This window comes from Mastigoproctus giganteus, chromosome 2 (assembly GCF_048544385.1).
Source record: "Mastigoproctus giganteus isolate SK-2022 chromosome 2, ASM4854438v1, whole genome shotgun sequence".
Taxonomy (NCBI): Eukaryota; Metazoa; Arthropoda; class Arachnida; order Uropygi; family Thelyphonidae; genus Mastigoproctus; species Mastigoproctus giganteus.
The window spans coordinates 11450956-11466014 of record NC_143576.1 but is presented as its reverse complement, the minus strand read 5'-3'; the positions used below and the strand labels follow the sequence as shown (position 1 = coordinate 11466014).

Genomic DNA, 15059 nt, shown 5'->3' with positions numbered 1-15059 from the left:
ATCTGTTGTTGTGGAAGTTGATAGCTTAAACAAATTCAAGCAAGAACTGGACAAACTTTTGGAGTGGATGGGGAGGTGAATGGGAAATGGTTGCCCCCCCCCCCCTTTTTTATGGCTGATGCTGTATAAGCTTGCTTTCTTGCATCATATGCCACTGCTGATGCCAATTTTTTTCTGACTCAGGTGAACAGAGTTTTTCAAAATTAAAATTAATGAAAAATTATTTATGATAGACAATGTGTCAACAAAGACTCTAATTTGGCAATAATTCCAATGGAAAATTATCATTTGGAACAAATAACATAAAAGAAATAATTAATAAATTCGCATCTTTTAAAACAAGTAAAAATAGATTTGTAAAAATTTTTTTAACATTATAATTTTCCTTTTATTTTATTATTGTGATAGTTATTATATTGTGATATAGTTATTATATTATATTACTATATAGTATATATAGTTATGTTATTACTTTATTATATTGTGAGTACGATTACTGTGATTTAGAATGTAAAGTTTGTTTGCTTTTGTTTGTTGTTTCATTATATTATATGTGAGATATGTTGTAATTCTTTTCTTTTTCAATAAATTAATAATTATTTACGTCTTATTTTATTTTTTAATCAAAATATTTTGGGGCGCAAATTGAATTTTGCTTACTGGCGGCACATAGGGTCGCAGCAGCCCTGTGTGTGTGTACACCATATCTAAAAATTTTATTACTTCATATAATATATTTTCTCCACCTTTTATTACTACTGAATACATTCATGAATGTCTAACTAATAGAACAAACTTAATTGCAAAAACATCTAAACCTGCCAAACACTTCCTCATTTATTTCACAAATATATGTGGTCTCAGTTCCAATCTTAGTTATGTCTGTTTCTACTTACAGTCTGCCAAACCCCACATACTTTTTCTGACAGAATCTCAATTATCTGTTGATTCAACCACTACTCATCTCAGTTGACCTAATTATTCGCTGTATGATTCAGAAAAGTGTCCCAGGTCAAATTATTGCCATAAAATTAGATTAAACATTATATCAGTCCGTAAAATAATTACATCAGTATGATAAAACTTTTATTTTACTTTTACTTTATTATTATATTATTAATTTTATAGGGTATGATGCATAAAACCAACTGAAGATATCTTAGCCTTTATCGGTTCTTTTGGCTGTATGGCTCACTCTGAATACTACGATTGAATGCTATGAATACGTTTATTCTAAATCCTTGTTCTTTTGGCCTAATGGCTCATTTTGAAGTCTTTTATTGTACCTAATACTCTCTTATTCAACTCTATTGGCCTAATGGCTTATGAATATTTTTACTGTACTCTATTGTACTTTATACACTCTTATTTAATATCCTTATCTTACATACTGATTAGATAGTATGAATCAGAGCTGTACTACTCAATATGTTCTACGTTGAAAATAATATTAGTAAAATAATAAGAGGAGTTTACCTCAATATAGTGCGTAGAACACTTCCGTATGATACCCTCCAGAAATTAAAACGGAAAAAACGAAAAAATCGACAACTTACCGGTACATTAGAGTAAAATATAAATAATTAAATAATCAATTTAACACAATTCAAATCAATTTAAAACAATTAAAAAATCAAATTAACGCAATTAAAAGAATCTAACGAAAATATTCAAAACAATTTTCCTTCCTGAAGCTGACAACAATGGAGGTCAGACATGTACAGTCTGACCTCCATATAACAAAATCGATCGTTCACTTGAAAAAATTCGTTATACAGAAATTTCATTATAAAGAAATATGACCTTTGCAACAATGAAAAATACTGTAATTCAACTCAGAAATATGTGAAATATGTGAAATAAATCAGAAATATGTGAAATAAATCAGAAATAAGTGGGAATGAATAAATTTTCTAACGTTTTAAAACAATTAATTTATTAATACACACATATTAAGAAATGACTACTTGCATGATGCACACAATATATTAGTACACTTTTAAGAATTATGTCGTAAAATATTTCGTTTTTTTTTTTTTGTTGTACACGGATTTTACTGTACATTGTTCATAAAAACGTTCACATTTGTTTGAGTGCTCAGATATATTTTCTGGCCCATTTTCTTCACACTGAAGGCCTCTATGCAAAGTTTCAAATGCTGCCAACATTTCATGTTTGAAAAGTTTAATATTGCACTCATTGCCTTTGTTGCCCTCATTTTCATCTAAATCATCGTCGATATTGTCACTAGTTCTTTGAAATACTCTCCAAAATGGAGTCACTCGGATATTCAGCTACTATGACGTCGTTATCAACTCCTAAAAAATCTTAACCAATTAACATCGCTGTTAATTGGTGTTTTAGCAAAACCTGCTTTTGCAAAACAATTCTTAATCGTTGTTTCTGTCACATATTGACTGCATACTTTCGCCAACTCTGATATGCACATCTGCAAATCTAAAACAGAATCTATAGGTTGGTTGGTTTCTATTCTCAGTATAATTTTTTTTTAGTATGCGCCTTTGGAAGTGCATTTTCAAATTTTTGATTATGCCTTGGTCCGTTGGCTGCAGTTTAGACGTGGTATTCGGAGGGAAGAAAATAAGCTTCGCACTTGTAAGTTTCGAAATTATCGAGTGAAGGTGGGCAGGGCAGATGTTGACAATCAAATCGATTTTTCTGTTTTCTTTCTATCGAAATTTAAAATCCACTGTTCAAAAATTTCACTTGTCATCCAAGCTTTTTTGTTGTAGTTCTAGTCCAACTCTAATGACTTTACTCCTTTGAAACATCAGGGTTGTTTACTTTTGCCTATTACCAAAAGCTTCAGTTTTTCATTACCAGCCATATTTGCACCAATCAAAACTGTAATTCTTTCCTTACTATTTTTATCACCTACACATTTGTCACCTTTAAAAGTCAATGTCCTGTTTGGCAAACATTTAAAAAATATACCTGCTTCATCAACGTTGAATATGTCTTTGGGCTTGTAGTCCTACATAATTTTTTTCAAAACTGTTTCGTTTCAATGGGTACAGTCTTCTTCAATTACAACCCCACTTTCATCAGAAATAACTTTTTTGAGTAAGCCTTTATCTAAATCTTGGTTTTCCAATAAATGTACTAAGGCTGTTCAAGAGAAAAATGTTGCATATCGTAATTGGCTTGCTTCCAATTCTCCAGTTTTATTGTCTGCCTACACCAAAGCTCGCAACAATTGTAATGCAATTATTAATCAGTCCAAACTATTTTGATTTTGACCAGGCTAAAAGTAAAAAACTTGCTTCTTGCCCTAATGGTAGCCGAGCATTCTGGTCTCTTGCCAAAGCTATTGGCCGCAACTTTTTCCCATATCTGCTCCCACCTCTGTCAAAACGAGATGTTTCTATTGTCACTTCAGCCAAGGATAAAGCTGACCTGCTAGCATCCCATTTTTCTTCCAACTCATGTATTAAAGATCTTGGTAAAACACCTCCCACCATTCCCAACATGCTACATTCAAAGTCTCCTGTTGTCTTCCATCAAAAGGATGTCAGAATGATTTTGATGAATTTTGATGCTAAGAAAGCTCCAGATCTTGATGGATCTGGAGCTTTTTTCTCCACGTATTTCTCCACTTGTTCTCTAAACCTGCACCCCTGAACTTACTCCTCCTGTTCTTTGCCACCTTTTTTCACTTTCTTATTCCAAAGGTGTTTTTCCTTCTACTTGGAAATTTGCTCATATCCAGCCAGTTCTTAAAAAGGGTGACAAATTACTCTCATCAAATTATTGTCCCATTGCAATTACTTCTACTCTTTCTAAAGTAATGGAGAAATCAATTAACTGCTAACTTTTCAATTATCTAGAAACCTTCCGTCTGATCAACAACTTTGGAACAATTGAAAAGCAGTTATTAATCAGTCCAAACTAGAGTTTGAACGGGCTAAGAGTAGAAAACTTGCTTCTTGCCCTAATGGTAGCCGAGCATTCTGGTCTCTTGCCAAAGCTATTGGCCGCAACTTTTGCCCATCTCTGCTCCCACCTCTGTCCAAACCAGATGGTTCTGTTGTCACTTCAGCCAAGGATAAAGCTGACCTGCTAGCATCCCATTTTTCTTCCAGCTCATGTATTAATGATCTTGGTAAAACACCTCCCACCATTCCCAACACGCTCCATTCAATGCCTCCTATGGTTTTCCGTCAAAAGGATGTCAGAAGGATTTTGACGAATCTTGATGCCAAGAAAGCTCCAGGTCCCGATGGTATTTCTCCACTTGTTCTCAAAACCTGTGCTCCTGAACTTACTCCTGTTCTTTGCCCCCTTTTTTACTTTCTTATTCCAAATGTGTTTTTCCTTCTGCTTGTAAATTTGCTTATATCCAGCCAGTTCCTAAAAAGGATGACAAATCCCTCCCATCCAATTATTAGCATTAGCATTAGTAGAGGCATTTGATGCAAGAAAGCAAGCTTATGCAGCATCAACCAAAAAAAAAAAAAAAACCATTTCCACTTCACCCCTCTGTTCGTTCAAAATACTTGTCCAGCTAAGCCTTAAACTTATTTAGGCTATCAACCTCCACTACAAGGAATGGAAGTCTGTTTCACCAACCAACCACCCGCTGGCTAAAGGCAAATTTCTGCACGTCTATCCTACATCTGTCTTTCCTCAATTTCAATTTATGCCCTCTCAGGTGATTATTCTGAGCTAGAGGAAGAATCCCATCAGCATTGAGCATGCTCAAACCATTCAAGCCTTTATACACCTCTATCAGATCACCTCGCCGGTGCCTAGTCTCCAGACACTGTAATTTGCAAAACTTAAGCCTTTCTTCGTAAGAGCACCCCTTTGTTCCATTCACTAATCTTGTTGCCCTTCTCTGCACTCGTTCCAGCAGCTCTACATCCTTCTTGAAATGAGGCCTCCAGACCTATATACAGTACTATAGGAGCGGCCTGACCATTGCCTTATACAAGGGAATAATCACCTCCTTATCCCTGCTGGAAAAATTCCTGTATATCATTGACAATACTCCATGAACTACTCTTGCAGCCCGTCTGCACTGCTCAGAGAACTTCATATCTGCCTGCACAACCACCCCCAAGTCCCTTTCATTCTCTACCACTGTCAGTGTAGTAACACAGAGTTGATACGTTGCTCTGGGGTTGCTGTTTCCCATTTGTAGTACTTTACATTTGTCAATGTTAAACTTCATTTGCCATCTCTCAGCCCATCTGCTCAACCTTTCCAGATCCTGTTGCAGCAGCATAGTGTGAGTAGTGTCCTTGACAACCCTGCCAATCGTCTGGAAACTTGGACATTAAGCTTGATATACCATCATCAATATCATTTATAAATACAGAAAACAATAATGGACCCAACACTGAGCCCTGAGGGACTCCACTAATAACATTAGTCCACGATGAGCAGTGTCCATTGATTACCACTCTCTGTCTTCTCCCCCTCAACCACCCCTTTATCCATAGCAGCAATTTGCCTCTAATGTCACTGCTCCAATTTGTGTAGCAGTCAACTTGGACATTAAGCTTGATATACCATCATCAATATCATTTATAAATACAGAAAACAATAATGGACCCAATACTGAACCCTGAGGGACTCCACTAATAACATTAGTCTACGATGAGCAGGGTCCATTGATTATTACTCTGTCTTCTCCCCCTCAACTACCCCTTTATCCATAGCAGCACTTTGCCTCCAATGCCACACTGCTCCAGTTTGTGCAGCAGTCCTCCATGTGTAACAGTATCAAAAGCCTTTCTAAGATCCAAGTATATAATATCAAAGCTATTCCCTGCATCCAGTTCTTTTGTGACTGCATCATAATATCCAATCAAATTGGTCAGGCAAGACTTCTCCTTAACAAAACCATGCTGTGTCCGAGCTATAACTGAAGTCTTGTCTAAATGATCCTGCAGTGCTTCTTTAACCAGTGCCTCCATTAAGTTTCCTGGAACAGAAGTTAAGCTCACAGGTCTATAATTACTTGTGTCAGCCTTTGATCCTCCTTTGTGAATTGGGGTCACATTTGCACATTTCCAGTCTATGGGTACCTCCCCTGAGTCCAAGGAAGCTCTCATAATTATGGCTAAGGGTTTGCTTACTTCCTTTGCTGCCTCCTTTAATATAACTGGATAGATCCCATCCACCCCAGGTGCCTTTCTTGTGTTTATCTTCAACAGTTTCTCCTCCACTTTACTCCCAGTTATTTCAAGATTCTGTAGCTTACTGCTAGAGTTGAATACACCTCTGGCATTCCCCTCACTGAATAACTCCTGATGTGTGAATGTCGATGCAAAATATTCATTTAGTTTGATAGCTACCTGAGCAGGGTCATCAACAGTTCACCCATCAATATCAAGTGGATCAATCTGATTCATCCCCTCCTTCTAGAGTTTACATAAGTAAAGAACTCTTTGCTGTTTTTTTTGCATCCCTTGCCAAGGATTTCACGTAATCTGCCATCGCCTGCCTAACCTCCTTTGTAACTTGGTTGCATATCAACTTGTGTCTATCATAGGCTTCTGTGTCATGTGTTAATTTGTAAGTATCCCATGCATTTTTCTTCTCTGCCATATGCCTCATTAGTTCATCTGACATCCATTTTGGCCTAAGCCTTGAACAATATTTCTTAGTTGGTATGTAAAGCCTAGTAGCTTCCAAGATTAATTCTTTGAATGCTTCCCATTTTGAATTTGCTGTTGGTAACATCATCAGTTGGTCCCACTGTATAGAATTTAAATACTGTCTCAGTCCATCGTAGTCGCCTTTACGGAAGCAATAACCCTTCCATTTACCCCTAATGGTAGTTACCTCTTTGAGTAAATCCCACTTCAGCACACTGTGATCACTGCCACCTAGTGGTTCATTTATCTGCAGATTCTTAATGCATGAAGAATCACTGCTGATAATCAAATCAAGAGTATTACTCCCTCTAGTTGCCTCCCGAACATGCTGATGTAGAAAACAATCATCCAATAAATCCACAAAAGCCCTGCTAGTGTGTGAGTGACCAGCCCCCAAATTCCAGTCAATATCTGGGAAATTAAAATCTCCCATTATAAGACTCTCTGATTTACTGGCCCACTCTATTTCCCTGTACAGTTTCTTATTATACTCATCAGAGTCATTAGGCCTATAGCACACTCCTACTCTCAATTTTGATCTCCCAATGCTTATGTCACACTAAACTGACTCAACACTGCACTGTCCAGCGATGTCGACTGGCTTCACTTCCTTGGTTTTTATGTGTTTCTTAACTAATAGCATAACCCCTTCCTATCCTGTCTATCCTTTCTGTAGACGTTGTACTCACCAAATTCCAGTTCTGCATCCCTTATATCTGTGTGACACCACGTCTCTGATATCCCAACAATATCTGCCTTTGATGTTTTGAGCAATACCTCAAATTCATCAAATTTATTTACTAAACTCCTAGCATTGGTGTACACGCAAGTATACCTGCACCTGTTTCTATTCTTAGCTACCCTAACACAACCCATGTGTTTACTTGTACCTCAATGGCTCCCAGCAGTCTCTGAAATATCATGCATCTTGTTTTTCAGGCTTCTGCTCATTCTAATAGAAGCAGTGCAAGAATCTCTTTCGCCTCTGCCAGTGGCTACTGTCAATCTATTGGTCTTTGTCTCCCCCCAAGCTAGCAGTTTTCCGACCCACCTAACACTGCCTCAATAGCATCAGCAAATATTCTTGCACCCTTTCTATTTAAGTGTATCCCATCACTGTAGAAGCAATCTCTCCTGTTAGCAAGTACAGTCCAGGCTGAAAAAAATTCTACCCCTTGAGCCTTGCACAATCTTTCCAGGGCCGAATTGATCGACAAGGCTCTCATCATATATTCCCTCCTATCGTGTCTGGGCAGAATTGCAGACACTTTCAAATTCAACCCTAATTCTCGGCTTTTGTTCAACAGTGACCTGTACTTGTTAAGTAATTCTGCCGGTCTCCTACTCTTAATATCATTAGTGCCAACGTGTACAACTATATCACCTTTTGTGCCCTTAAAAGATGATATTCGCTCTACAACGTCATCAACCTTTGCCCCTGGCAGACATACCCTGGTCCTGTTCCACCTATCCTTTTTACAAAGCACGTTCCCCGTTTCCCTGACAATAGAGTCACCAACAACTACTAGTTCCTTCGGGACCAGCGCATTTTGCCTTGGGGGGTTGCCGCTGTGTCACGTGATTACCATTAGCAGAGGCATTTGATGCAAGAAAGCAAGCTTATGCAGCATCAGCCAAAAAAAAAAAAAAAAAAAAAACCCACTTCCATTTCACTCCTCTGTTCGTTCAAAATACCTGTCCAGCTAAGCCTTAAACTTATTTAGGCTATCAACTTCCACCACAAGGGATGGAAGACTGTTCCACCAACCAACCACCCACTGGCTAAAGGCAGATTTCCGCACGTCTATCCTACATCTGTCTTTCCTCAATTTGAATTTATGCCCTCTCAGGTGATTTTTCTGAGCTAGAGGAAGAATCCCATCAGCATTGAGCATGCTTAAACCATTCAAGGCTTTATACACCTCTATCAGATCACCTCGCTGGTGCCTAGTCTCCAGACACTGTAATTTGCAAAACTTAAGCCTTTCTTCGTAAGAGCACCCCTTTGTTCCATTCACTATTCTTTTTGCCCTTCTCTGTACTCGTTCCAGCATCTCTACATCCTTCTTGAAATGAGGCCTCCAGACCTGTATACAGTACTCTAGGTGTGGCCTGACCATTGCCTTATACAATGGAATAATCACTTCCTTATCCCTGCTGGAAAAATTCTTGTATATCATTGACAATACTCCATGAGCTACTCTTGCAGCCCGTCTGCACTGCTCAGAGAACTTCATATCTGCCTGCACAACCACCCCCAAGTCCCTTTCATTCTCTACCACTGTCAGTGTAGTACCACAGAGTTGATACGTTGCTCTGGGGTTGCTGTTTCCCATGTGTAGTACTTTACATTTGTCAATGTTAAATTTCATTTGCCGCCTCTCAGCCCATCTGCTCAACCTTTCCAGATCCTGTTGCAGCAGCATAGTGTCAGTAGTGTCCTTGACAACCCTGCCAACCTTTGTATCATCTGCAAACTTGGACATTAAGCTTGATATACCATCAAAAATGATATTGATGATATACCATCATCAATATCATTTATAAATACAGAAAACAATAATGGACCCAACACTGAGCCCTGAGGGACTCCACTAATAACATTAGTCCACTATGAGCAGTGTCCATTGATTACCACTCTCTGTCTTCTCCCCCTCAACCACCCCTTTATCCATAGCAGCAATTTGCCTCCAATGTCACACTGCTCCAATTTGTGTAGCAGTCTTCCATGTGCAACAGTATCAAAAGCCTTTCTAAGATCCAAGTATATAATATCAAAGTTATTCCCTGCATCCAGTTCTTTTGTGACTGCATCATAGTATCCAATCAAGTTGGTCAGGCAAGACTTCCCCTTAACAAAACCATGCTGTGTCTGAGCTATAACTGAAGTCTTGTCTAAATGATCCTGCAGTGCTTCTTTAATCAGTGCCTCCAATAATTTTCCTGGAACAGAAGTTAAACTCACAGGTCTATAATTACTTGTGTCAGCCTTTGATCCTCCTTTGTGAATTGGGGTCACATTTGCACATTTCCAGTCTATGGGTACCTCCCCTGAGTCCAAGGAAGCTCTCATAATTATGGCTAAGGGTTTGCTTACTTCCTTTGCTGCCTCCTTTAATATAACTGGATAGATCCCATCCACCCCGGGTGCCTTTCTTGTGTTTATCTTCAACAGTTTCTCCTCCACTTTACTCCCAGTTATTTCAAGATTCTGTAGCTTACTGCTAGAGTTGAATACACCTCTGGCATTCCCCTTGCTGAATAGCTCCTCATGTGTGAATGTCGATGCAAAATATTCATTTAGTTTGTTAGCTACCTTAGCAGGATCATCAACAGTTGACCCATCAATATCAAGTGGACCAATCTGATTCATCCCCTTCCTTCTAGAGTTTACATAAGTAAAGAACTCTTTGCTGTTTTTCTTTGCATCCCTTGCCAAGGATTTCTCGTAATCTGCCTTCGCCTGCCTAACCTCCTTTGTAACTTGGTTGCATATCAACCAAGTGATGCCCAAGTGCAAGCTCTGGCGTTGATGTGGGCAGCTGAGAGCTTGATGGGCCCCTCAATTCAGTTTCTTCGAGGGCATCTGCCCTGTCCTTCAAGCTCTCATATAGGCCCACAAGAACGCTGAGTTGTTGCCTGATATCGATACACTCCTTGCATCGTGCACACACAAAGACATCCTCCATGGCAGTATCATGTCCCGTACCCGATTGCTCTGCAAACAGTGCATTTTATAAGGCTGTGAGTCAGAGGACAACTGCCCCCCCTCAGTTCTACACTGAGCCACAGCACTTCCATTAGCTTGAGCCTTTTGCTTTGCTGCTCTTGTCTGAGTCATGGTTCTATTAATTAATTAATTAATTAATTATAATTAATTATGTTATGTTATTAATTATGTTAAATATAATTAATTATATTACATTTGTAATCTAAGTCGTTATATGTATTTATTTAAAAGTACAATTTAACTGCTAACGAAGTTCAACTAACGCTATCTAGTATGGTATATAACTATCATATCACAAAGGCGGGAAAGTTACGAACGGTAATCTACGGACACTTAAGTATTAATTAACTTTCAAATCTCGCTGTCTCAATTCAGAATAAACTAACGATGCTTACTACGTCTATAAGCTACTTACAGAAATAATTCGATGTAAAAAAATATTCAATCAAGCGTCTAAATATGGCTAAAGAACTTCTCGTTCAGCGGAGTTGCAAACAAGTGGATACCCTTACCGATACTTTTATGCAATTACAAGGCCGAGTAAAGAATAAATACACCAAATTAATCAGAAAATCACAAAATAATGTTATACTACTAAATTTAAATCAAAAGTTTTAGAAAAACAATAATTTCAAATCAATAAATAAGAAAAATCCACTTAGCTGCTTTGAACACGACCGTCTCCTAGTAGCCTCGTCAGCAGACTGATTATCATCCCATTGCAATTACTTCTACTCTTTCTAAAGTAATGGAGAAATCGATTAAACCGCCAACTCTTAAATTACCTAGAAACCTTCCATCTGATCAACGATTGCCAGTATGGATTCTGTCAGTGGCGATCCACTGGTGATATTTTGGCTTATGTTACCCATTTATGGACTAATTCAATGGAAAGGTTCGGTGAAACACAAGTAGTTGCTCTTGACATCTCAAAGGCTTTTGATCGTGTTTGGCATAAAGGTCTTCTAAACAAGCTTCCATCTTATGATTTGCCAAATGTTTTTTTTTGTAATTGGTTATCTAGTTTTCTCTCTGACTGCTCACTGAGGGTGATGGTAGATGGCTGTCTGTCGTCTAACTTCTCCACTAATGCTGGTGGCCTCCAGGGTTCAATTCTTTCTTCCACTCTTATCCTCTTGTATATTAATGACCTTCTACAATTGACTGGGAATTCTATCCATAGTTTGGCTGATGATAGCACATTGCATTTCACTTTCCAGTTTGAGAAGCCTCACCATGCTTCAGTGGGGCAAAGGCAGCTTAGTTGATTTCAATCCTTCTTTAACTCAGTCCTGTCTTATATCTTGCAAAAAATATTGTTCTGCTCCTATGCTTATCTTTGGTGACACTCTGATTTCTAGGCAAGAAGATATCTCTTTTGGGGATTACCCTGACTTCTAATCTCTCTTGGTACAAGCACATTACAAATATTGCTTTCTCTCCATCTAAAAAACTTGGTTTTCTCTTTCGCTCTGTGTTACTTGTCTTCCAAACAGCTGTTCACTCTGTACAAATCGCAAATCTGCCCTACCATGGAATATTCTTCCCATATCTGGGGCAGTGCCCCCAAAACCTTTAGATTCCATTCAGAAGAGGACAATTAGGTTAATTAATGACTCGTCTCCAACAGAGTCTCTCCGCTCGCTGTCTCATAGACGTTCTGTTTCTGCTTCATGCCTTTTCTATGTATACTCCCATGGACACTATTCTTCTGAATTGGCTTCTTCAATTCCCGCTGTCTCTTTCAAAACAGTCCGATGAAGCATGTGCCGACACCAGCTAACATCCATTTAATGTCCAACTTCAATCTCACAGAACAAACTTTTCATCTTCCTCGTTTTTTCATTCAACTGCTGTTTTCTGGAACCATCTTCCTTCATATGTATTTCCTGAAAAATTGGTCTACAGAAGTTCAAGTCTAATGTCAACAAATATCTTCTTTCATCTTCTCAACTCCCATCCCATGCACAGTACTAAGTTCTGTTAGTTCTAATACCTCTCATGTTTGGAGTTTTCATTAAAAAAAAAATAACTGTAGTACCATGTGTGGGTTGAAGGTTGAGAAAATTGTTGACATTGCACTTAAGTTTCTGTAAATTGTAATTTTTAGGAAATGCATGTGAATGTTGTTCCAGAAAACAGAAGTTGAAGGAATAATTGAGGAAGAAGAAAAGTTGGTTCTGAGTTTGAAGCTAGACAGTGAAAAGGATGCTGACTGGTTGCTGCATGTATTTGGACTGTTTTGTAAGAGAAAGAGAGGGGGGGAAATTATGGAAACCAATCCAGAAAAACATTGCCCGTGAAAGTATCTATAGAAAAGGCATGCAGCAGAAACAGAATTTCTGTGAGACAGAGTGGAGATTCTTTGTAAGAGATCAGTCTTTAATTAACCTGCCTCCCCTCTCTTGAATGGAGTCTAAAAGCATGAGAGAGGTTATGAGGGCACTGCCCCAGATGTGGGAACATTATTCTGTGGTAGGGTGGATTCGAGATATGTACAAATGGAACATTATTCTATGGTAGGGCAGTTTTTAGATTTGTACAGAATGTGTAGTTATTTAAAAGAAAAGTAACACTGACAACAAAAGAGAAAACCCAGTTTTTCGATGCAGAGGAAGCACTATTTGTGATGTGCTTATGCCAAGAGAGATAAGAAATCAAGATAATCTCTAATAGCGATATATAATCTTGTCTAGAAAGCATAGGAGCAGGAGAATGCTTTTTGTGAGATATAAGACAGGATTGAGTCTTAGGAGGAATGAAATTAACTAAGTTATCTTTGCTCCAATGGAGAATTACCTGGAGATCACCATTTAAGAAGTTGAAGCTGTTTGTGCAGGGCAAGGTTTCTCAATCTGGAAGTGAAATGCAAAGTGCCATCATTAGCAAAACTATGGATAAGATTTCCAGTAAATGGAAGAAAGTCATTATCGTACAAGAGAAAAGAATGGGAGAACTGAACTTTGAGAAACACCAGCATTATTGGGGAAGTCAGAAGATAGAGAACTGTTACCTTTTCTTTTCTTTCCTTTTTTTTTTTTTTTCTGCCTGGTGCAGCAAAAGCCTGTGCTTTCCTTTCTGTGTGGCTGATACTTAAATCTTATTTTGACTTAATTATTCACTAAATCAGAATTATTTAAAAAAATAAATAAAATCTTGGTCATTATTGTGCAATAATATCCTCAGTATCTATTTATTTATCACGTAATTCTGTTTCATCAGCTTTTGTCTGTGATAATTTAAGTTGAAATTCGGGTTGACTGGATTGCAACAAGATCTAGAAAAATTAGGCAGATAGGTTGAGAAGTGGCATTTGAAGTTTACCATTCATAAATCACCCCTATAAAGTACTGCATATGGGTAGCAGTAATCCCAGCTGAAGTTCTGTTGTTCAGACTGAAGAAATGGTACAGGAAATATCACAAAGTGTCTGAGAATAATCTTTAATTCTTTAAGAAATTAAAGGCAGATTACACTTCACACAAGTTTTAAGTGCTCATTATTTTACCAGTTTTCAGTTGTTTTTTTGTTCTCCATTACCTTGAGTGTGGTACCACACAATTGGTATGTTATTCTGGGATTACTGCTACCCGTATGCAGTACCTTGCATTTCTCAATATTAAACCTCAATTGCCATTTCTCAACCCATCTGTCTAATTATTGTAGGTCTTGTTGTGAATTCCTGTGAATAATCACCCCTATAAACCTTTATATCGTCTGCAAGCTTAATATGCCTGCATCAGTATTATTAATAAATATTGAAAACAAGAAAGAGCCCAGCACTTGAACCCTATGGGATTTAGTGCTGGGCCTTCAAAAATTCAGACTTCTTACTAGTTTATCAAGTAAAACATAACAAAAAAGCCTGGTTATAGAACTTTGTCATTTTCTGTTTGATGAAATAAAATTTAATGGGAAAAATTTCTGACTAAATTATTCACATTTTTATGTTTACAGAACAAAAGAAAATCCATATTTTGGATGGACTGTCTGCTGCACTGCTGAAGATGAGTACCATAAGTGGCTGGCTGCCATGCTATCTGGGGAACACCCAAAGAATTTACTTCCAGTTTCTAATATAGTTGATTTATTGAGTTGAAAGAACATAATGTTTCTTGAACCCGGTGCCTAAATCAAGAAAACTGTAAGCTGAAATTTGTGATAGTGGTTTTGCATACCGACAGTTGTGCAATTATTTTTTTAAACCAAATAGTTTATTCTTAAAAAATGTAATGTCACAATGTACAGTGTATAACATTTACTGCAAGCTATATTTTTTATGTAGTTTTTGAAAATGTTTATAGTTTTATTATATAGAAAGTAATTGCAAATATAAAGTAATATATGTACATAAAATGTAATAACTGCTGGTTTCGTGCCATGAAGCTCAGGATATTTTGGCACACAAATTTGCCAGTGCTTTAAAAATTATAATTCATATAAGAAAATTTTAAGTAATAATTTTTCAGTTTTGATTACAAAACTTTGTAGTTTTCTAAAAACTTTTATACAGCTTTGTGAATGTTCTTCCCCCTCATCCACCCACTCATGTATGTTTTTTTTATATATATTTTTCTTATTGATAAATGCAGTGTCTTTTTTCAAGTTTTAATTTTTTTTATAATAAAAATTGAACTCAAATTTGCTTCTCTCTGTGTATAGCTGGTACATTAAAAATAAATAAATTCATACAGATGAATTTA

General features: G+C 37.4%; 1 protein-coding gene across 5 annotated transcripts in view; it reads left to right on the top strand.

The window, feature by feature from the left end:
• Positions 1-14612, top strand: part of RhoGAP15B (RhoGAP_ARAP and RA_ARAPs domain-containing protein RhoGAP15B) — a 228669-nt gene extending 214057 nt beyond the window's left edge. For all 5 annotated transcript variants that reach the window (XM_090388206.1, XM_090388203.1, XM_090388207.1 and 2 more), the window contains exon 19: positions 14314-14612. In XM_090388206.1, the coding sequence (XP_090244332.1) occupies positions 14314-14455 (142 nt within the window). In that variant the 3' untranslated portion in view covers positions 14456-14612. The remainder of the gene's footprint in view (positions 1-14313) is intronic.
• Positions 14613-15059: the final 447 nt, after the last annotated feature.